Below are 23,110 nucleotides of genomic sequence, written 5' to 3' on the forward strand. Positions count from 1 at the left end.
CTTCCACTTGGTGGTAGTTTTAGCATCTATAAGACAACTCAGGAAATGTGCATCAGATACTTCTGATTAGGTACTTCTGAGAGGAGCTACAGCAGAGGATATGGGGGAGGGGTCTGTCCAGGGAAGTCCCCATAGGGCCCTGCTCCCTTATGCCCTGACACACAGTGAGGGGGCAGGGAGGCCTGTTAGTCGTGGCCGCATCTCAGGGTGCCTTGTGAGAACCCTGCTCTGGCAGCAGACAAGGATGGCCCAATCCTGCTGGCCCAATCCTGAGCCAGGTGATGGTCTAATGTGTGTCTGGGAACTGCCAGTTCCTTTCCCTCAGACCAGGCCATGGGAGCCAGACTTGCCCTGAGGCAGGGGTGAGCCTGCCTGGACTCAGGGTAGAGTGACAACGGCGGTAGGGGTGTCATGGCAGGAGGCAGGGTGATAGAGTGTCCTCAGAGATGGGGTCCCTGGAAGCCTCCGAACTAGGCTTTCAGAAGGGAACCAGCATCTGTTAGGGGCCTACTGTGTGCGGAGGTCTGCTCTGGGCGCTGTCCCCGAGCCACCCCACTTGGTCCTTGGGTACCTCCCGGGGAGTGAGGATGCCCGGGGCAAGTGAGGAACCCCAGGAGCGGGGAGGGGCTGTGTCCGGCCTGCCAGCAGGACCCAACAGGCACTCAAGTGCTAGGAAGCAGATCCCCTCAGAGACCCCCTCCGGGCCCCAGGGTGGGGACTGGGGTTGGGGGCGGACAGGGCCCTGAGAGCCGAAGTCAACTTCGGTGGTCGCCTGTGTCTGAGAGCGGGTCCCGAGGGGCCGACACCGGACCGTGCCTAGCCCCGAGGCTGGGAGGGGCGTGCGCTTCCCCTCCCTCGCCCTCCCCCTCCCCTCCTCTCCTTCCCGGGCGGGGTTCCCGGAACGGCTGGGCCGGGCCGGGCCGGGCCGGGCCGGGCCGGGCCGGGGCGGGGCGAGGCGAGGCGAGGCGAGGCGAGGCGAGGCGAGGCGAGGCGAGGCGAGGCGAGGCGAGGAAGCGGATGGCCGCACGGGTCGCTGAGGCTGCGGCCGCGCTACGACCGTCAGTCCGTCCGCCCACCCGCTCAGCCATGGCCGCGCCGGCCCCAGCGCCTCGGATCCTGCTGCTGTTGCTGTTGCTGCTACCAGCGCCTCCGGGTGGTGAGTCTTGGCGGGTGGGGGAGTTTATCCCGGGCAGGCATGGGGGGTGGCCACGTCCGCGCCGTCCCTGGTAGGAGCCCGGGCAGCGCCGTCCCCGCAGTGACCCCAAACGAGCCCTAATAACTTCGAGGCAGTTAGCGGACCCCACGACTGGTCTCTCCTCCACTCCAGCCTCCCTCCCGTCAGCACTGACACTGCCCAGACCCCAGGCAGCTGCCATCATTGTTCTGTCGTAGAATGGGGTGGGGGGCGGTGTCTGTCCTCTAGTGTTCCAAGGGGGTGGTGGGTAGCATTCCCTGCCTGGCCTTAGCGGGGCATGGTGGCTGCAGGGAGGCCTGGCCCCTCCATCAGAGGCCTTCCCTCAGCCTCTGTTTATTGGCTGGGAGCCTCCACACTCTGCCTCCATGGCCCTGGTATTCCTGGAGACTGCTGAAGCTGGCCCCCAGGGTTGGAGGAGACACACTAACTGTGTGTGTTGATTGTAGACGGATGAATCACAGACGGCGGAAGCCAGGCTGGGGGCCTTTCAGGGGTAGGGATTGGAAGAGCGCACTGCCCCCACCCGCCTCCATAGGAAGCCAAAAATCCTTCTGGGGTGCATGGTTTCCTCCAAGGGAAGGACTTTATTTCCTTGGGACTGGGACAAATCTGGAGGACCTGGGAAAGTGAGAAGGTAGAGCCCTGTTCTCTGGTACAGTGAGGTCTGGACAGCCTGGTTCAGAGCGTCTGGGCATCAGAAGAACATTTGTTGTCATGGGCTTTTGGCTCAAACAGACTCACCTGTGTGTGTCTTCAGGCCCAGCTTAGACGCTTGGGCTGGGCTGTGGCTGTAAAGGCTGTAATGGCCCTGCTGGAGGTAGGTTGCCCGAGCCTCCCAGTAGCATGGGCTATGCTGAGTGTACCTGCTGGCAGGTGGACACCTGGCTACGTTGGGCCTGTTGGCGGTCCCATCCTCTGCCCTGCAGCTTTGCCCAGAGCAGGGTTCTGCGTGGAGCTGCCAGGAATAAAGCATCTCCCCCACCAACCACCCCATTCCTAGTTGTCCCTTCTCAAGGTCGTCAGTCAGTGCCTCTGTCTTTGGACCTTGCTCTTCCAGTGGCCCCAGGGTGCATGATACTGTGGGGGAGCAAAAATGTTCCCTTCTTGCCTTTTAGGTTCTTTGACTGGTCTAATAATTAAATTGATGTAAGACAGATTAACAGGAGAAAAACAAATTTTAACAACATGCATACCTCCTGTATACATGAGAGAGACACAGGAAAACTGAGTAACTCCCCCAAATGGTGGAAGCCCTCACCTTAAATACCATCTTGAACTAAAGGCAAAAGAGGATATTGGGGGTCAGTTATGGGAAGTTACCAGGAAAAGGGTAAGGTTGTTATGCAGCTTTAAATCTATGCCTTCAGCATGGATTCTAGAGATAAGGTCATCCCCCTCTTCCTAGTACAGCGAGGGAGATACCCTTACAAATGGAGATTTCCTTTATACTTACAAATTTCTATTACAAAAGGGTAACTTCTTAGTTTTCAGAGCTTCTCCTATGTCTGCAGTTTCTTAAAAATAATCTGCTTAAAATAATCCTTAGGCCAGGGCCTCCCTGGTGGCGCAGTGGTTGAGAGTGCGCCTGCCGATGCAGGGGATACGGGTTCGTGCCCCGGTCTGGGAGGATCCCATATGCCGCGGAGCGGCTGGGCCCGTGAGCCATGGCCGCTGGGCCTGCGCATCCGGAGCCTGTGCTCCGCAACGGGGGAGGCCACAACAGTGAGAGGCCCGCATACCGCAAAAAGAAAAAAAAAAAAAAAAAAAAAAAAAAAAAAAAAAAAAAAAAAATAATCCTTAGGCCAAAGAGGAATATTTATTTATTTATTTATTCGGATGTGGACCAATTTTAAAGTCTTTATTGAATTTGTTACAATATTGCTTCTGTTTTGCGTTTTGGTTTTTTGGCCTCGAGGCCTGTAGGATCTTAGTTCCCCGAGCAGGGATCGAACCCACACCCCTGCATTGGAAGGTGAAGTCTTAACAGTGGACTGCCAGGGAAGTCCCCAAAGAGGAATATTTAGGGGTGACAAATTTTCCCTTTCAATATACCAACCAGGCTAGGTCTCTAGACACTGCCCACTGCCCTGGGGGCGTAACCAGACTGGGTCTTTAGAGTCCCAGTGCTGTGCCAGGACTTTCTACCTCAGGGTTTATCAGGACTATCCCCAGCCTACCATAGTCATCTGGGCCTTACTGGACTGGGTGTTGCATCTGGGGCCTGTCTAGGCAGAATCCAGGACCATTCTGTCCTGCTGGTGGGCACTAGATCTGTGCTAATGTAGCCAAAGGATGCGTGGGAACATTTGGCTGCAACATCTTCCTGGAAGTTTGCAGACTTTGTGGTCATTTTCCACACTTGTCAGCCAGGTATACTTAGATCCCACCTCTGGCTAAGAGCCTTGTGATGGTTCTGGGGCTCCACATGGTGCCATTGCCTCAGAGCCCTGGCCTCTGAGGGCACAAACATTTCCTAGGTGCCTACTGCAGGCTCAGCCCAGGGCTAAGTACCTCATGGACACTTCTGTGGTAGGAGTGACTGTGGCCAATGGTGAATTGGTCAGGAGGCAGCCTGCTGTAAAGCTATAGTCTGTGAGGGCCGGCTCCTGAAGTCGTAGTGTCCAGCAGGGGCTGAGGCTGCTGCGGCTGAGCAGTAGGGACAGGGAGTGAGGATTAAGAATGGGTCAGTCTGGGCTCCCTTGGTAGCGCAGTGGTTAAGAGCCCACCTGCCAATGCAGGGGACACAGGCTCGAGCCCTGGTCCGGGAAGATCCCACATGCCGCCGAGCAACTAAGCCCGTGCGCCACAACTACTGAGCCTGCACTCTAGAACCCTCGAGCCACAACTACTGAAGTCCGTGCTTCTGTAGCCCGTGCTCCACAAGAGAAGGCACCACAGTAAGCCCGCACACCGCAGCGAAGAGTAGCCCCCGCTCACCACAACTAGAGAAAGCCCCTGCACAGCAACAAAGACCCAATGCAACCAAAAATAAAAAATAGTAAATAAAATAAATTAATTAAAAAAATATTAAAAAAAGAAAAAAAAGAACGGGTCAGTCCACTTTGCACTCCCAATGTGGGGGGGAACTAAGATCCCGCATGCCGCGCAGTGTGGCCAAAAAAAAAAAAAAAAAGAACGAGTCAGTCCAGTGCCTGGTCCCCAGCAGCTGGGACTGCTGGGCTTGGATGGCTTCTGTAGGAGGGAGCCTGGAGTAAGGCCTTGATGGGTAGGTAGATTTGAAGGTGGAGGATGGGAAACAGGTAGAATACGGGCAGAGAATGGGGTGACCTTCAAGGTCCTTTGTAGTCTGGACCCTGCTTTGTGGACTCTGGGCTTGATCCCATGGCCTGAGAGTGGGGAGTGGCCCAGTCAGACTCACACGTAGAAAGTTCACTGTCCCATCTGGAGGGCAAGTGGACTGGTGGGAGAGGGAGGGAGCCCAGGTTGGCACCTCTGCTGTGGCCCAGGGGAGAGGGCAAGGCTGGTTGGGGCAGTGGCCAGAGGTAGCCAATGAGTGGGATGGCTCAGAGATGGCCTGGCATGCTGGCCTTGCTGGGGAAGGGGCTGTATTGGCTGGGACAGGGCTGAGGCCTGGCCCCATGGCCACAGATGAACAGTGTGTTTCTCTGTTCCAGCCCACAGTGAGGTGTGTATGGTTTCCCCTGGACGCAACCTCTTCCCCAAGTTCTGTCCTGATTTCTGCTGTGGCACCTGTTATGACCAGTACTGCTGCTCTGATGTGCTGAAGAAATTTGTGTGGAATGAGGAAGAGTGTGGTGTTCCGGAGGCCAGGTGGGTGCATTGGAGGTCACAAGGTAGGCAGCCTGAGCCTGCCCCTCTTTCCTCTCAGCCCTCTCGAGATGGTGGCAGATCACTGAGGGTGGGGGACTGGGGAGTCCTTGTCCTGGGCTAGACTCCCCAGACCCTGCTCAGATAGTCCCTTGTTCCTCTCTCCCCCACTCTCGAGGGCTGAGCAGGTTTCTCAGGGTTTGGTGGCCTCAGCAGGCCCTGTGGCTCAACCCTGGGTGTGTACTTGTACCAACGTGTCCTCAGGGTGGACACCTTGGCATGAGTGTACCCCGCAGTGTGTGTGTGCACCTGGTTGGGGGTTGTATGTGATTTGTGCAGGTATCATCTTGTGGATCCTGGAGGGCATAGTGCATGGGCGTGTAGCCAACTGTGGGCCATGCCTATATCCTCTTGCCATGGCCCGTGGATTTACACTGCATCTTGGGTTTACATTGTTTCATAGGCTGGAACCAAGGTTCTAGGACCCTGTGTGTGTCTCCCTTTGCCACATTGGGTGTTTCGTTTGTGTTTGGCCACAGGTATAGAGGGTTGAGGTAGTCATTACTGCTCAGCTCATGGCAGGTGACCATCATTGGTCTGGGCAAGACCAGCCCTCCACCATCTTACACCATGTTATTTTAATCTCCCATGACCATTCCATTCCCCTCTTATTCTGTAGGCAACCAGTCAGTCTGTTGTATTCTTTCGATTATTTGTATTGCAAAGTTTATATTCTGTGGGCACAGTGAACCCTCTTACTTTTTGCAGTCAATGCAGTGTTTGTAAGACCCATCCACATTGCTGTGTGTACATCTGGCCTGTGCCCATCACTGCCATGTATTCTTTGTAGTGTGAGTCCAAAACTTGCTATCATAGATAACTGCGATGGGCATCCTCATATACTTCCTCCTTTACAGAGCCATGTGAGAATTTCTTGCCAAGTACAGTGGAGCAAATTGCCAGGTCAGAGAGATGCATGTAGTTACTGACTAAGGAGTTGCAGTTTCTCTGGGGAATGGCGACACCAGGCTGTATACCTGATGGATCATATTCTACCGTTTTACTGCTGCCCTTTTGCTGTTTTTACACTTTATAAATGTTTTCTTTCTTTTTTTTTTTTTTTTTTTTGCGGTATGCGGGCCTCTCACTGTTGTGGCCTCTCCCGTTGAGGAGCACAGGCTCCGGACGTGCAGGCTCAGCGGCCATGGCTCACGGGCCCAGCCGCTCCACAGCATGTGGGATCTTCCCAGACCGGGGCACGAACCCGTGTCCCCTGCATTGGCAGGCGGACTCTCAACCACTGCGCCACCAGGGAAGCCCTCTTCTTTCTTTTTTTTAAAAAAATTTATTCTGGTAGCTTTAAAAAACAGGAGGATTTATTCCATTTAAGTTTAATGTAATTATTGCTATTTCTAGGATTACATTCAATATTTGCTATCTTGTTTTGTGCTTTATATTTGTCTCTCCTGTTCTATATTTCTTTCTTTTTCACTTACCGTATTGTTTTGGTTTGTTTTCATTCCATTTTTTTCTTCTACTGTTTACTTCTTTTTCTTTTATTTCTTTTTTTATTGTCTGCATTGGGTCTTTGTTGCTTCATGTGAGCTTTCTTTAGTTGCGGCGAGTGGGGGCTGCTCTTTGAGGTGCGCGGGCTTCTCATTGCGGTGGCTTCTCTTGTTGTGAAACATGGGCTCTAGGCGCATGGGCTTCAGTAGTTGTGGCATGTGGGCTCAGTAGCTGTGGCTTGTGGGCTCTAGACCGCAGGCTCAGTAGTTGTGGCCCACGGGCTTAGTTGCTCTGAGGCATGTGGGATCTTCTCGGACCAAGGCTTGAACCCGTGTCCCCTGAATTGGCAGGCAGATTCTTAACCACTGGGCCACCAGGGAAGTCCCATATTTACTTCTTTTCAATCTGTATACTTTTATTTTTTCTTGTCTCATCACACTGGCCAGAACCTCCAGTACAATGATGAATAGAAATGGTGAGAACAGACATCCCTGTCTTGTTCTCAATTTTAGGGAGAAAGCATTCACTATTAGGTATGATGTTAGCTGTAGCTTTTCCATAGGTGTCCTTTATTGGGTTGAGGAAGTTCCCTTCTGTTCCCAGTTTGCTTGGAGTTTTAATCATGAAGGGATCTTGAATTTTGTCAAATATTTTTCCTAAATCTTTAGAGATAATTGGATGATTTTTCTATTTTTATTCTGTTAATATGGTAAATTATATTGATCTCATTCTTAAAGAATATCTTATCTGAGAAGGACTTAAGTTGATGGTTATTTTCTCTGACTTCCATTATCTCTGTTGAGACATCAGCTCAATAGTCAGTTGTCCATCATTTAAAAGAAATCTTTTTTTTCCCTTATGACAGCTTTTTAAGATTTTTCTTGTCTTTGGTATTCTTCAGTTACACTATGATATATCTAGGTATAGATTTTTAAAAATTTATGATGTTATATTTGAGCTTCTTAAGTCTGTGGTTTAATGTCTTTCATGAGTTCTAGAAAATACTCTGCTATTCATTAAGTATTGCCCTTCCTCCGTCTCCTTTCCTTCTGGGACTCCATTTATACATGCTGCATCTTCTCCTCCAGTGTCCACATCTCCTAGTCTCTCTTCCATATTTTCGTCTCTCTGATGCATTCTGGATAATGTCTTCTAACCTTTCAGTTCATTCAATTCTTCAGGTGTCTAATCTGCTGTTAAACTCATTCCTTGAGATTGGTTTTTGTTCTGTTATGTTGTAACATATAATTCACATACAGAAAACTGCATTAAAATAAATGTACAACTCAGTGATTTATCACAAAGCAAATATCTGCATGACCACTATGCAGGTCAAGATATCAGAAGTCCTGTTGAGCTTACTCCCAATCACTGTCTCTCCTCTCATCCCACTAAGATAGTGATAATTCTAACTTTTATATAGCCTTGCTTTTCTTTAGAGCTGTAATACCCAAACATGCATCCCTAAGTTCTATAGTTTAGTTTTTTTATTGGGGTTGGGGGCAGTATATATCATACATACATAAAAGTATACAAATATAAAGCATACAGTTCAGTGAATTACTGCAGAGTAAACACATCCACATCCACATAACCACCACCTATCCAGGGCAAGAATTAGCACGTCACAGCATCCCAGAAGCCCCCTCATGTTACTTACCAATCAGTATTCCCTCTGTTATCCCCATAGGTAACCATTAAACTGCTATACGTGTTACACACACAGAGAGACATACACATGACATCATACATCTATTTCCTATCTGGTTTCTTTCTCTCAACATGTGAGTTTCATCCATGTTGTGTTGTCTGTTCATTTCCATTGGTGTATGTTAAGTTTTATACCACAGTTGATCCACTTTAATGTTGATGGACAACTGGATTGTTTCTTCCTTCCCTCCCTTCCTCTCTTCCTTCCTTCCTTCCTTTCTTTTGCTATAACAAATAATGCTTCTTTGAGCATCCTTGTACATACCTTTTGGTGCACATGTGTATGCATTTCTTTTAAGTATGCCTAGTAGTAGTAGTGCATGTAAGTAGAGATCAAATTTCATTTTTTAATTTGGGTATTCAGTTGACCCAGCACCACTTATTGAGAGAACTATCCTTTTTTTCTATCACTCTACAGTGCCAAGTTTGTTACAGATTGAGTGTCCACATATGCGTGGCTGTCTCTAGGCTCTCTATTATGTTACATTGGTCTGTTTGTCTATCCCTGGGCTAAAGCAGACTCAATTACTGTGTCTTTATAATAAGCTTTGATATTCTTCAATATTGTCTAAGTGATTTTTTTAAAAAAATAAATTTATTTATTTATTTATTTTTAGCTGCGTTGGGTCTTCGTTTCTGTGCAAGGGCTTTCTCTAGTTGCGGCAAGCGGGGGCCACTCTTCATTGCGGTGCGCGGGCCTCTCACTATCGCGGCCTCTCTTGTCGCGCAGCACAGGCTCCAGACGCGCAGGCTCAGTAGTTGTGGCTCACGGGCCCAGTTGCTCCGCGACATTGGCAGGCAGATTCTCAACCACTGTGCCACCAGGGAAGCCCCTGTCTAAGTGATTTTTTAAATAATTAAGTAATTTATTTATTTTTGGCTGCGTTGGGTCTTCGTTGTTGCGCGCGGGCTTTCTCTAGTTGTGGTGAGTGGGGGCTACTCTTCGTTGCAGTCTGTGGGCTTCTCATTATGGTGGCCTCTCTTGTTGTGGAGCATGGGCTCTAGGCGTGCAGGCTCAGTAGTTGTGGCTCACGGGCTCTAGAGCAGAGGCTCAGTAGTTGTGGCACACGGGCTTAGTTGCTCTATGGCATGTGGGATCTTCCTGGACCATGGCTCAAACCCATGTCCCCTGCATTGGCAGGTGAATTCTTAACCACTGCACCACCAGGGAAGCCCCAAAGTTCAGCACTTTGAAGATTTCATTCCATTGTCTTCTTTTTTTTTTTTAATATTTATTTATTTATTTGGCTGCGTCGGGTCTTTATTGTGGTGTGTAGGATCTTTTAGTTGTGGCATATGGGATGTAGTTCCCTGACCAGGCCCCCTGCATTAGGAAAGCAGAGTCTTAGCCACTGGACCAAAAGGGAAGTTCGCTCATTCCATTAACTCCTGATGTCTGTTGTTTCTGTTGAGAAATCAGCTGATGGCTTTATTATTGCTCCTTTGCAAGCAACATATCTTTTCTCTGACTGATTTTTAAGTTTTTCCTCTTTGTATTTGGTTTTCAGCAGTTTTACTATGATGTGCCTTAGTGTGGTTTTCTTTGAATTTTTGCTGCTTGGGGTTCACAGTATTTCTGGAATTTTTGGCTTGTTTTTTTTGTTTTTGTTTTTGCTAGGAGAAAAACAAACAATTTTAATAGCATGCATATCTCCTGCATTTATGGGAGATATCCAGGAAAACTGAGTAACTCCAGCCATCATCTTTTTAAATATTGCTTCTGCCCCATTCTCACACTTCTCCCTCTAGGACTCTAATTACACATATGTAAGACCTTTTGTAAACTGTATTCCATATTTCACCTACTCTCTTTTGTATTTACATTTACCATCTTTTTGTGTCTCCATGCTTTTTTAGTGTACGTATATTTGTTTGGGCCTATCCTCCAGTTGTTTAATTATATCTTGCACTGTGTCTAATAAACTATTATTATTATTATTATATATATATATATTTTTTTTGCGGTACGCGGGCCTCTCACTGTTGTGGCCTCTCCTGTTGTGGAGCACAGGCTCCAGACGCGCAGGCTCAGCGGCCATGGCTCACGGGCCCAGCCGCTCCATGGCATGTGGGATCTTCCCGGACCGGGGCACGAACCCGCGTCCCCTGCATCAGCAGGCGGACTCTCAACCACTGCACCACCAGGGAAGCCCATAAATTATTATTTTTTTGTGTAATTTTTTAGTTCTAGAATTTTTGTTTCTTTTTTATACTTCAAGTTCTCCTAAACTGCTTAATTTTTTTCCTTTCATCTCCTTGAACAAAGTCTGTTTTGTTTTGTTTTTTAATATTTATTTACTTATTTGGCTGCACTGGGTCTTAGTTGTGTCAGGTGGGCTACTTAGTTGCAGCTCGCTGGCTCCTTAGTTGCAGCAGGTGGGCTCCTTAGTTGTGGCATGTGGGCTTCTCATTTGCGGCACATGGGCTCCTTAGTTGTGGCATGTGAACTCTTAGTTGTAGCATGCGTGTGGGATCTAGTTCCCTGATGAGGGCCTCCTGCATTGGGAGTGCGGAGTCTTATCCACTGTGCCACCAGGGAAGTCCCAAAGTATTTTTTTTTTTATTTAATTTAATTTCATTTTTATAAAGCAGGTTCTTATTAGTTATCTTAAAGTATGTTTTGTTTTAATGTCAGGGTGTGATAACTTCAATATTTGAAGCCCCTGTGGATATTTCTATTGTCAGTTGTTTCTGTTGTTTTCTAGTCATGTTGTCTAGTGTCCTAGTGTTCCTGAAAATCTTCAGTTGTGTGCCAAACATTGCATTTGCAAAATTGATTGTAGACCTTTGGACCTTAGGACTTCCTCCAGGGAGGATTGATATTGCTTTTGCCAGGGACTGAGCACTCTAAGGTCACCTTGGCCTAATTGCAGAGCTGAGCTGAGAAACTCTTGCTGAGTTTCTCCTTGCTTTTCAGGACCCAGCCCATGTGAGTGGGAATCATCAGGGCTTGCCCACCTGCTGGCCTCTGGATATAATTTCTACCACTTGAGGCTTTCAGAAACGCTGCTCTCAGCTGCCCCTCTGCAATAGCCTAATGCCCCCAGGAGAAAAGGGACTTCAGATGCCAGGCCCACCTCCATGGAAGTCTCTTCCCAGCCACACACTCCCCCCGCCCTCCCTGCATCCCAGCTTGGTGTGCTTTACTCTTGTTATTGCTTGCCAAAGCACACACACTGAATTTTTTTTTTTTCTTTTTTTTTTTTTTTTTTGCGGTATGCGGGCCTCTCACTGTTGTGGCCTCTCCCGTTGCGGAGCACAGGCTCCGGATGCGCAGGCCCAGCGGCCATGGCTCACGGGCCCAGCCGCTCCGCGGCATATGGGATCCTCCCAGACCGGGGCACGAACCCGTATCCCCTGCATCGGCAGGCGGACTCTCAACCACTGCGCCACCAGGGAGGCCCCACACTGAATTTTTAAAAAATATTTTCTTCTCAGCTTTACTTGTCCTTCAGATTTAGTACGGTATAGTTGTTCCTAATGCTCTTGCATTTTTTTGTTTGTTTCTTGAATTTTATTTTGTTAATTTTTTGAGAATTTATTTTGAGAATTTTCAAATACATACAAAAGCAGAGAGAATAATAAATCCATATATCCATCACCTGCTCCCATAGTTATCAATACTCTGACATTAGTGTTCCATATACCTCCCACTACTTTTGTTTTCTGGATTATTTTAAAACCCATCCCAGGCATAAAAGTTTCTCCTTAAATGTTAGTTATCTGCAGAAGTGAGTCCTTTAGAAAGAAATATAATCGTATATCAGGAACACACTTGGCACAATTAACAGCAGTTCATTAATAGCTTTCTGTACTAGTCTGTCTTCAGTTGCCTCCATTTGTTTCAAAAATGCCTTTTCACAGGTGGTTTGTTCAATTCAAACAGTTATTATCATTTTGGGGAGGGGGACCGCACCATGAGGCTTGTGGGATCTTAGTTCCCTGACCAGGGATTGGACCCAGGCCTCGGCAGTGAGAGCGCCAAGTCCTAATCACTGGACCACCAGGGAATTCCCAGACAGTTATTATTTTTAAAATCTCTGTTGTGTCTATAGTTTACCTCTTTTCATTCTGTATTTTTATCTTTTTGCGTCTTTTCTCCTTTTCTTGATTAGCCTTGCCAGAGGTCCACCAGCTTTGGTTCTGTTAATCTTCTCTATTATTTTCCATGGCTGCTATTCTCTTTTATTTTTGCACTTATCTTTATTAATTCCCTCCTTGTTTGGGAGGTTCGTTCTGTTACATTTTCCCCATCTTCTTCAGTTTACTACCATCTCAGTATTAAAGCTATGATTTCCCTCTAAGAACCCTTTAGCTGTGTTTCACAAATTTTGACAAGTGGTATTTTTATTATTATTCAGTTTTACAGATTTCTTAATTTCCTCTATGATTTCTTATTTAAGCCACAGTTCTTTTGTTGTTGCTGTAATATGTTAGTTTCCCAAGGTTTGAGGGGGTTTTTTTAGGATTTTTTTCTTTAGCTTTGTGGCGTGTGTCTTTTGTTACTGATCTATAACTTCATCCCATTGTGGTTGAAGATACTTTGTATGATAACTGTCTTTTCAGATATCTTGAGACTGGTTTTGTGGCCTCACATGTGGTCTGTCCTAGAGAACGTTCCATGTACACTTTAGAAGGACGTGTGGCTTTGTAGCCTGAGATCTTGGTGTGTTTGATATCCGTCCTCCAGAGGCCCCCAGGGCTACTTCTCTGGCCCAGTATGGGGTTGGCTTTCGTGCATGTTCTGTGTGTGTGCTAAGGTAGTGTTTGTTCATTCTCGGTGTGCTGGGTGGGGTGCAGGCGTGTTAATTGTGAGGTTTCCTCTTTGCAGCGTCCCCACCAATGTGGAACCACCGGAACAGCTGGGCTCGCCACTGAAGTTCCGCTCTAGCCTGGACGTCGACCCCATGTCCGGGTAAGTAAAACCTGCAGTCTGGGTACATCTTCCTGGAAGAGGTGACAAGGGGGCTCAGGAGGGCTGTGGGGACTGGGATGGCAGAGTCCTTGGGCTAGAGCCCCAGAGAAGCTGTCACCATATCTGACCTCCAGGATCTTTGATCCTTGTGTTGGGTGTCTTCATCATTGTGCCAGGATGGGGGAGACTGTGGTTGGGGGTTCACGATGGAAAGGCCAGGTGTGGGTGTTCATACTGACCTAGGTGATGGTGTGGGCACAGGTGACCTATGGGTGTAGGTGATGGGGAGGGGGTGATAGTGATGGGGATGATAGTGGCAAAAGGCGATAGTGATGCGGCAGTGGTGGCAGGGATGAGATGATGGGGGCTACAGTGCTGAGTGTGTGGTGATGGTACAGTGGTGGTGCTGGGTGCAGTGGTGGTGGGGAGAGGCCCTGACAATAACCACAACCCACAAACCCTGACACAGAGACGGTGCATCATCAGTTATCCCGGCATCTTTACCCCACAATAATCACCCCATCACTCTGCACCCCGCACCACCATTGCCCACATCACTGTCACCACTGCCACCATTACCCCAACACCAGTACCCACCACCAGCATCCCTATCACATCTGGCTTCCTGGTCCAGGATAGGGTGATGGTAGATGGTGGTGGGTGTGTGGTAATGGGGGAGTAGTGCGTGTTGATGGTGTAGAGGCTGATGGTAATGGGGGCTATGGTGGGGCTATGTAATGGGGTGACAGGCAGGTGTATGATGGTAGGAGGTGATGGTGGTGATGGGGGACAGTGACAGGGAGATGTGATAAGGATGCTGGTGGTGGGTATTGGTGTTGGGGTAATGGTGGCAGTGGTGAAAGTGATGGGGGCAATGATGGTGCAGGGTGCATAGTGATGGGGTGATTATTGTGTAGTAAATATGCAGGAATAACTGATGATGCACAGTCTGTGTCAGGGTTTGTGGGTCATGGTTATTGTCAGGGCCTTCCCTTCAGGGGGCCGGGGAATACCCCAATCGCCCAAACTCCAGTCCCCTTGGCCAGGTTCCTGCCCTGTCTTGTTGCCACCATGACGGGTGTTGTGATGCACGTTTCGCATGGATGGAATGGGCATGCAGCTGCTTGTGTGTTTTCCTGGCGGAGTCTGTTCCACGTGCCATCTGCCCTCTACCTCGGTGGATCTAGAAGCCCCTATGAGAAGGTCCACCTAGGCCTGGTTGCCCCTTTGGAGGAAGAGACTTTGGGCTCTGGGCCTGTGTAGTGGGGTCCAGGCTCTTGTCCTGTCCCATCTTGCTCTGTGGGCCTGGGTGAGTGTGGGCCTCTTTGGCTGCAGAGGCATTGGGGTAGGGCTCCTGTGACTGGGGGAGGGGAAGAGGTGCTGCTTTGCTCCTAGGCAACCGTGGCTGGGCGTCCTCCCTCTGTTCTGCCCACTGACCTGTTCCCTATGTTGGTCAGAGACTGAGACCTGGAAGCGCCACTCCCTCTACATGCAGGGAGCACCCCGTTGCTGAGGCCTGAGGCTGTGGGCTTTCAGTTGGCCCCACATGGGGGTCTGATGTCCAGCCAGTGTGGGCCTCGTCCTGGGCAGGCACCATGGAGGACTCTGGGCAGTGCTGGGGTCTGAATGGTGTTTTAGGATGAAGACCACTCTGGCTGCTCCCCGGAGGATGTCAGCAGCTGGTGGGGAGCCTGGACTATGGCTTCCTGGTCCAGGTGTTGTAGGCCAGAGAGAGGCTGGGCTGGCGGGGTGAGGTGAGGTGAGGTGAGGCTGCCTGCTAGGAAGGTGGCCAGGGAAGGGGCCGCGGTGTGGTGTCCTGCTCTCTGCCCTGCATGGGGGGATACAGGACAGAGGAGGTGTAGGTTTCGGGTGAAGGGCTCGGATTTGGGTGGGATTGAGCGTGTTGAGGGTCAGCTGCAGGAGGAGCTGGAGAGGGTTCAGAGAGGGGGAAGGAACGTGGAAGGTGGCCTGGCTTGTGAGTGAGTACTGAGCACTGTGTGAGAAATATGGGTTCCACACCGCAGAACAAGGTCCCCCAGGAGGCAGAGGAGAAGTGGCTTCCCGGGGCCAGCTCAGGAGCATCTCCCCACACCTCCTGCAGGTGCAGAGGTGCGAGTGCCCCGCTGCCTCCCCACCAGGCCATCTTGCCCATTTGCTGGGAGTGCAGATGCTGCTCAGCCCCCTTGGGCCCCACCCCATCCTGCCCCACCTCTCCTCTGCTTCTGAGCAGAGCCCCAGTGTGGCACACAGCACCTGCCTTACAAAGGTTTAGGGCTCCAGGAGCAGGTGCTGGGAGGGTGGAGGGATGGGCTCATCAGTGACACGTCTCCTGTGGATGCCCCCAGGTGGTCGCCCCTCTGGGCCCCAAGGAGACATCCTTTCGGGTGAGCATTCGTGTGATGCCCCCTTGGCCAAGGGCACTGTTGTTTGTCCATTGGAGCATTGGTTCCTTGGTGGGGTCCAGCCCTGGTTGGAAGCTCGGGGGACGCTTGACAGGGGAAAGACCCTATGTGCTGAAGGGGCCTGTGCCAGCTCTGCCCCCTCCCCACCTCCCCCTCCCCCTTCATTCTTGGACTTCACCCCCCTACCCCCGCTCTTCCTCTGGGTGACTCCTTGGGTTCTCCAAGAACGAGGCACCAGTTCAGAGCACAGCGATGCAGATGAGACCACATCTGCCTGTCATGGCCTGGGCTCCATGCTCCCCATGGTGTGGCCATGTTACCTGTGGGTCTTCCACCCACTCCCCACTTTGGCAGGTGACTCCTGTCCTGCCCTGTTGATGGTCAGTGGCTGGTTCCCTCCCCAGAGCTTCCTTGGTTCCCTGTCATGGCTCTTTTGGGTCCTGATTTCCTTGTCCCTTCCTAGCTCCTTTCACTCACAGGATGATCAGGCAGGAATGGTGTGTCTTGAAGCACCCAAGTGGTGGAACTGCTGGCTCCAGGCTCCAGGCGGGTCACTGCTGACCCTCTGCGTGACTCTGCTGTGCTGGTGCAGGGGGAGGGCAGGGAGGTCCACTAGGTGAGGTGTGGGCATCGCCAACCTGTGTCGGTCCTCAGCCCCCACCGCGCTCTTTCCGCAGCTCTCTCACCCACTGTGTCATGGCCGCGTGCTGCCTGGCCAGCGTCGCGGTGAGAGTGCTGGTGTCTTAGCTCCAGAGACGGCCCTCTCGGTGTCTGGGCGTTGGAAGTCTTTGGCCTCCTAGGGACCGTCCCAGTCAGCCCCGCTGCAAGCTCCTTGCCTGGGCTCTTGTTCCCCTGGCCTTCTGTCCCTTCCTGCCTAGGCCAACTCTGCCTTCTGAACTTGGCCTTTGGGCTCCTTGATCTGGGAGGTAACCTCAGCCTTGGGAAGCCCCATTCCTTCCTCTCAGAGGTGTGGTTCCATTAGTGTCGTGGCCTGTTGTGGCCACAGACCCCTGCCCCACTCTGCAACCACCCCTCAAATATTGCTGTTCCTCAGGGCAATGTGCCTGCCTTGCTGTCTACTAGGTGCTGCCCATGGGGTCCCTGAGTGAATTTATTCGTTTGTTAAATACTTATTGAGCACTTCCTGTATGGCCAGGCACTGGAGATACAGTGATGGTCCAGAGCTGGTGCAGTCTGTGCATCCATGAATCCACAGGCTGGAGGTAAGATGCACATTAATCAAACGCTCACACAAAGGAGCGTGTGTTTATAAACTGAGGTAGACAAGAATTTGATTTGTAAGAGCACTTATCGAGGAGCCTGACCTCATCTGCATGGTCAGGGAAGGTGTCCCTGAGGAAGTGATGTTTTGAGCTGAGGTCTGAAAAGGGACCAAGAATTAATTGTGTAGGGGTGGGAGGAAGAGAAGAGCAGACGGGGCAGTTGGGCAGGAGGAAATGCGTGTGCAAAGGCCCTGAGGTAGGACACAGCATGGTGCTTTCAAAAGCTGAAAAGGTGGGTGATGTGGCTGGAGCACACAGGAGGGAGGGTGGGAGTCCCAGGCCACACAAGTTTTATCTTATTTAGACTTTTAATTAAGATTAACATTTGCCTATTGTAAGTGTTACTATCTGATGAGACAAATCCTAGATTTTTTTCCTTTTATTATCAACTATTATATATGTGTGTATATATATATATAGATAGATAGATAGATAGATAGATATATACACAGAGAGAGAGAGAGAAACATACAGATACACATCACACAAAGTTTAACAAGTAAATTATAAAGCAAATTCCTGTGTGACCCCAGGAGCTACAGGAGCCATACTAGGCTTTCAAGCAGGAGTGACAAGATAAGACCTGACAGGGTGGCCAAGGGGACTTGGGGAGGCATCTGCATCTTCCTGGTGAGGCAGGTTCAGGTTCAGGCAGGTTTGTGGCTTGGAGCATGTTGGTGGGAGAGGAGGAGCTGAGGGGACGGGCCGGCGGGCCCCCGGGTCTGCTGGTGGGCTTAAATGGCTGAAGGAGCCCATCGAGGGGACTGCTGGAACAGGGCTGGCTGAGCTGGGCGGAGCAGGAGCAGGAGCGTGGTTTGGGGACCCTAGGCGGGGCATGTCTTAGACCCCGTGGTAGTGCTCTCCTGGACAGTGGGGTAGAGAAGCTGCACCAGGGCAGGCAGGGCTGGGGAGGCAGCTCCGGGAAGACAGCCGGGAAGACAGACGAGCACTTCCCTCCCCACTCCTGGCCCCAGTTTGGAGCGCAGCTGGGAGCAGCTGGGGCGCCCGCCAGCCGCACTGTGTCTTTAAGAGGCCCCGCATCTCTCCTTCCTGCCTCTGACGTCAGGCGTAGGGGAGGGCCAAGGAGATTTGCTTTACTTTTCCTGGAAAGGGGAGGAGATTGAAACCGAGTGGCCTCATGATGGAAAGGGGAAGTCCGGGGGTGCAGGAGGCCCCTGAGTGAAGGTGGAGGCTAACATGGGGTGAGCTTGGGCGCCATACTGTGTGTCAGAGACAGAGACAGAAGAGAGAGAAAGAGAGAGATTAGAGATCGGTGGTGGTGGCCCTACAGCTGAGTGCTATTGATTGCGTGTGAACATGGGTGTGCATGTCTACATCCCTGGGTCAGTGGAGGGTCTGGGAGGAGCCTGTGGGTGAGGAGCAGTGACAGGCTACCCTGGTTAGGCAGGAAGGTACCTCCTGACGGTCCTGTCTTGGGGCCTTGTTCTGGGCCTCACAGTGGCCAATGGCTCCTATTTTATGAACGCAGTCAGGTATTTTGAGTCTGGAGTGTGAAGGGTCTGTCCTTCGTCTGTCCCAAAGCTGTGCACTGGGCCTTGCTGAGCTTGTCCTGCCCATCTGGGCTGTGAGATGGAAGACCCTCCACCCAAGGTGGGGCAAAGGGGGGTGCCCAGACTTCCCCCAGGCCTCAGGGGAGGCGAATGCCTAAAGCTCACCAAGCCCCTTCCACGTTTTGATGTGCTTGGTGCTGTTGCCTTTTACTGGAACACTGCTTGGCCTCGGGGAAGAAGGGAGGACAGCTTGGGGCTGTGGCTGTGCCCTTGAAGGTCGGCTTTGGTGAACTTCCCACCCATGGCCTGCGTTCTCGGGGGGCGGGCTCTCCACTTGGTCCTGGTCCTTGCTGAGGGGCCTGCGTGGGCAGGGAGGCGGCCTCTTCCAGAAGGCAGGGCCCCTCCAGCCCCGCCTGGCTCTTAGTTTACCCACCTGCCCTTCTGGTCAGAGCGAGGGTGTATGTGGACACCTGGCACGGTGCTTGGCACCCAGCAAGCTCACCGTCACTCCGGGGGCCAGCAGCCCTACCCTGGGCTCGCTGCGTGCCTCTCTTCACTGTCCTGGCCACACCATTCTCCCCTTTCCTGGAACTTCTCCCCGTTTTCGTTACCTGTGCTTCCTGAGTCATTTTCCCTTCAACACCTGCCTCCTCTAATAATCTGTGGGCTCCCAGAGGCCATGAGTTGGTCTGTCTCGCCCACCTCTGAGTTTTTGGTTCAAGCCACACAGTGCTTGGCTTGTGGCGTGTACTCGATGGGCATCTGCCGCTGGCTCGGTGGGGGTAGACAAGATGTGTATATGGGGGAGGCACCTGAAGAACTCTCTCCCATGCTCCTGAGAGTGTGGCCAGGGCCCCCCACCCCGGGCGAGGGGCCTCACATGGACTCTCAGTCAACCCCATTTTACACTTGAGGAAACACCTGAGGCTGAAACAGGCTCAAGCTACATACCCCAGAGGTTGCTCTATCTGTGTTGCCCAGAGTCTCCTCTGGCAAGAGGGGTGCACCTTGGGAATGGGTGTGGTGTGGACTGCTGGTCCTGGGTAGGGGAGAGAGGCCCTGGGCCTTGACTGGCTTTTTGGCAGGTTTGGAACGACTGTGGCCGTCGGACTGACCATCTTTGTGCTCTCCGTTGTCACCATCATCATCTGCTTCACCTGCTCCTGCTGCTATTTGTACAAGATGTGTTGCCGACCGCGTCGTAAGCATCCCCAGCCCACCTGCCCCACTGTGACCCCTTGTGTGAGGGTGCCGACCCCAGGTGGTAGGCGTGGTTTACCAGGGGCCTGACGGAGCTGAGCTGGAGGGAGGGGTGGCAGGCCTGAGGGTCCTAACTGGGACTCTCTTTTCAGCGGTCGTGACTACCACCACGGCCACCACAGTAGTGCACACCCCTTACTCGCAAGCTCCAAGTGTGCCGCCCAGCTACCCGGGACCAACGTACCAGGGCTACCACTCCATGCCCCCCCAGCCAGGGATGCCAGCAGCGCAATACCCCATGCAGTACCCACCACCCTACCTGGCCCAGCCCATGGGCCCCCCTGCCTACCATGAGACAGTGGCTGGTGAGTATCCCTACTGACTCCAACTGTGCCTGACCCCCTGCAGCCATGCCCACGGCCAACCAGTGTCCTCTCTATTTTCAGGAGGTGCAGCCATGCCCTACCCTGCCAGCCAGCCTCCTTACAATCCAGCCTACATGGACCCCCCGAAGGCAGCCCCCTGAGCACAACCTTGCATCTCTGGCTGCCACTTGATCTGTCATGTGTGTGTGAATGGGTATGCAGGCACGGTCCTTTTCTCCCTGTGCGTGGTGTGTGTGTCCTGTTTGTACATGAGGCTTCTTGTGATGCCAATGAGGGGCTGGGAACAATCCTTGCCAGAGTTGCTGGGACCACACTTTGTTGCCTTCCTCACTCGAAATTATGCTTCCTGAAATCTCGAGCAAAATTCAAAGAACAGTTCTTTTCCAGACCACCCCAGGGAGAGCAAGTGGGGCTTGTCACACTAGGATAGTACAGACTTTTGCCGGCAGGATGCACACGTGTTCCGGTTTCTGCAGAATGGCTAGCCATTGCTCAAGGCCATGGCTTGTCCCCAGGCTTGTCTTTGAAGAACCCGAGCCATGATGCAGGCGGGTGGGTGAGGCTTGGGAACTGGCTGCAGGTGGGTCTCAACCCTTTCCCATAGCTCCTGAGCCTGTGCCATGCCCAGTGGAGGGTGGGCAGCCTCCTGATATCAAAACACCTCAGGCAGAGCCCCACCCTCCCCTGAGAGCTGTCTGCCTGGTCTGTGTTCTTGCATCCTTCCTGGGACCACCTGGAGGGCCACATTTATCCTCGGTTCTGGCTGCCCTGGTTGGCTCTGGCCGCCACCTTAAGTGGGCAGGGTGGCCTCTGTCCACCCACACACTCAGGTGTCCTCCCTGCAGTGTTTTTTACTTTTAGCTAAGTATTTTGCCTGTTTTCTGTTTCAAAATGTGTGTAATAGTTGCTGTGAGGCTGAAACCCCTGGGTCCTGGAGGAAAACTGCCCCCGAGAGCAGAGGAACTCTGATGTCTGATAGTCCCTGCTTCCCCAGCACCAGCCTCACAGGCTTTCCAGCTCCTGTACCCCAGGCCACAGTTTGTCTTGGCAGTGGGGACGCCTGGGCCAAGGTGTCGTCTAGACCAAAGGTGGCGGGAACCCTTGGTGGCTGCTCTGGCCCAGACACATACCTCGGTGTTCCCTATCCCTCCCTTAACGTCTCACCACATAGTAGCTTTGCACCTGTTGATGTGTTTTGGAGAGTCTAGGGTCTGCACCCTTGTTTATAATAAATCCAACTATTTGGAGCTGCTGTCTCCTTTCTTGGCTGCTGGGGTTGGGTTTTAGACTAGGTATCATTTCCACCCAGTATTTGAAGTTCCTTGTTTTCCCTACTTGTATTGGGCTCAGACGTCTGACCATCCTGCTAGGGAGGGTGATGGACAAAGACTGCCACTTCCTGTGCCCCCGGCCCCAGGTGTCTCAGTGTGGGCAGAAGTGCGGGAGGCTCTCAGGCTGCCACGGTGGGTAGAGGTGAGTGATCACTCGGTGCTGTGGAGGGTCTTTATTAGTCAGAATTTCCTTCTTGGCTTACTGCCCGGGTATGGCCAAGGACAGCCTATACAGCGTGGCTACTGCCAAGGTCAGGAAGGCCAGCAGGCCCAGTGGGGCCAGCAGCCCCTCCCTGGGTGGGGCTCCAGGGCTCTTCGCTGGGGAAAGGGGCATAGGGTTCCTGTTTCCACCACAGTTGGGGCTGGTGCCCCTGGCGCTGGCCAGGGGTACAGTGGCCGTAGCAGCAGATGGCCTTGGGCTGGTTCCAGTCGAGGCTGTGACCACGTACATCGGCTTGACAGTGCTGAAGGGCCTGGCGTGAGCGTCTACCCACCGCAGCAGGGCCTGTGGCCTCCACTGACAGATGCTGAGAAGGGCTAGGACGTCACCCTCGGCTGTGTGTGAGTCTGGTGGGGCCTGCCCGTACAGGCGCATGTAGATGCTGCCCAGGCTGTAGCTCTTCCTTGGGCCGTGCTTTGAGGGGCTGTCAGCTTGCTCCAGGGCCTTCAGGGCAGCAATGCTATCCACACAGAAGGCGCCCTCCAGAGCACTGGCAAGGCCCAGCACAGCCAGCTCTGCCTGGAGCAGGGGGAAGTCGTAGCGGTCACCGTTGTGTGCCAGAAGGCACCAGGGCTGTGGCTGGCGCTGCAGGAAGGCTCGGAGCATGTTTGCCAGGTTAGCATCGAAGCATTGACGCCCGTGTGCAGCCAGCATAGCTGTGCTCAGGCCTGTGATCTCACTGGCTGCAGGGCTACAGGCCTTCCCCGGAGCCACACACAGGGAGAGCTTGTCCAGCACCCGGGGTGGTGGGGGCACTGTTGAAGGAGGCCCCTGAGGGGTGGGAAGTCTCTCCAGGGCCCATCTGTGGATGGCCAGCAGGCATAGCTCTGTGACCTTGGGCTGGGAGAAGGGCAGGCCAGTGGCCTCCAGGTCCAAGAAGATGAGGGTCTGCACAGGACCCGGGGGCAAGGCCTGCGAGCCCATGGTGGGTATCTGCCGCTGAGCCTGGGGAGGAGCATGGGGTGGGGGGTGGATGTGTGAGTGCCCAGTGATAAGAGGTAAGGCAAGTGGGACAGGAGCACCCCTCTGGCCTTCCCTGCACGGGCAGAAACTGTTGCTGAGCTCCAGGACCCATTTCCAGGGCAGGAAGCCAGGGAGGGTGGGGTGGCTTTCTTAGTGGGACCAGCACACTGTTTTCTGTTCAGGGGAAGGCTTGGCTCCTCCCCCTAGTGCCCGCTCAGTCCGGTGGGGGTTGGTGGGGCAGGTACCCATGGCCCTCCCACCCTACCCCTTCCCCTTGGGGGTCCTCACTTACCGAGTAGCAGGCAGGCAGCAATGACTCAGGGTGCACGCTCTCCAGCTGGTTCTTGCTGCTGGCAGCAGTGGCGGGAAGTGAAACTCAGCCTGAGCCCGCCCAGCGGCTGGTGTGAGCAAGGCCCGCCCCGCTTGTCAGCCTGCCTGGGCTGTCCCTCCTGCCAACACCTGTCCCTCCCCAGGCACCCACAGTGCTATCCCCAAAGGCCTTCTCAGACCTCTCACTGTGGGCCTGCTGGCTGGCACAACGCACCAGGGCCCTCACGCCCTCACACCAGGAGGACAGGGCTATGGGGCAGGCTAGCTCCAGGACTCGAGCCTGCTGGGAGCCCCTGCCGTGGCCATTTTGCACCCACCCCTTGGCCCCATTTTCCCAGGCCTCCCTGGTTTAGGCCTGGGCTGAGGGCC

The 23,110-nt window shown here is 52.5% G+C and overlaps 2 protein-coding genes across 3 annotated transcripts; one reads left to right on the forward strand and one right to left on the reverse strand.

The window, feature by feature from the left end:
* The first annotated feature begins 980 nt into the window (after nucleotides 1-980).
* Nucleotides 981-21,144, forward strand: SHISA5 (shisa family member 5). 2 transcript variants are annotated; one of them, XM_082639456.1, is made up of 6 exons: nucleotides 981-1,156; nucleotides 4,831-4,987; nucleotides 13,032-13,115; nucleotides 19,397-19,512; nucleotides 19,664-19,876; nucleotides 19,958-21,144. In XM_082639456.1, the coding sequence occupies exons 1-6, from the start codon at nucleotides 1,018-1,020 to the stop codon at nucleotides 20,035-20,037; spliced, it is 789 nt and encodes a 262-aa protein (XP_082495582.1). In that variant the 5' UTR covers nucleotides 981-1,017; the 3' UTR covers nucleotides 20,038-21,144. The 2 variants fall into 2 exon arrangements, with proteins under 2 accessions (XP_082495582.1, XP_082495583.1); XM_082639457.1 differs by lacking the exons at nucleotides 981-1,156; nucleotides 4,831-4,987; nucleotides 13,032-13,115 and adding an exon at nucleotides 17,898-18,002.
* A 242-nt stretch (nucleotides 21,145-21,386) lies between these two features.
* Nucleotides 21,387-22,786, reverse strand: TREX1 (three prime repair exonuclease 1). The gene is made up of 2 exons (XM_082639453.1): nucleotides 22,704-22,786; nucleotides 21,387-22,393 (listed from the first exon to the last, which is right to left on the reverse strand). Exon 2 carries the CDS (start codon nucleotides 22,370-22,372, stop codon nucleotides 21,428-21,430), a length of 945 nt encoding a protein of 314 aa, XP_082495579.1. The 5' UTR covers nucleotides 22,373-22,393; nucleotides 22,704-22,786; the 3' UTR covers nucleotides 21,387-21,427.
* Nucleotides 22,787-23,110: the final 324 nt, after the last annotated feature.

The sequence above is a fragment of the Mesoplodon mirus genome (assembly GCF_964341445.2).
Source record: "Mesoplodon mirus genome assembly, chromosome: 12".
Classification (NCBI taxonomy): Eukaryota; Metazoa; Chordata; class Mammalia; order Artiodactyla; family Ziphiidae; genus Mesoplodon; species Mesoplodon mirus.

What these genes read in the sequence shown, in the direction of transcription:
- SHISA5 (XM_082639456.1), top strand. Translation starts at nt 1,018, where the DNA reads ATGGCCGCACGGGTCGCTGAGGCTGCGGCCGCGCTACGACCGTCAGTC. An exon ending in GCTACCAGCGCCTCCGGGTG is followed by an intron (nt 1,157 to 4,830) that starts GTGAGTCTTGGC and finishes TCTCTGTTCCAG; the next exon opens with CCCACAGTGAGGTGTGTATG. An exon ending in CTACCATGAGACAGTGGCTG is followed by an intron (nt 19,877 to 19,957) that starts GTGAGTATCCCT and finishes CTCTATTTTCAG; the next exon opens with GAGGTGCAGCCATGCCCTAC.
- TREX1 (XM_082639453.1), bottom strand. Translation starts at nt 22,372, where the DNA reads ATGGGCTCGCAGGCCTTGCCCCCGGGTCCTGTGCAGACCCTCATCTTC.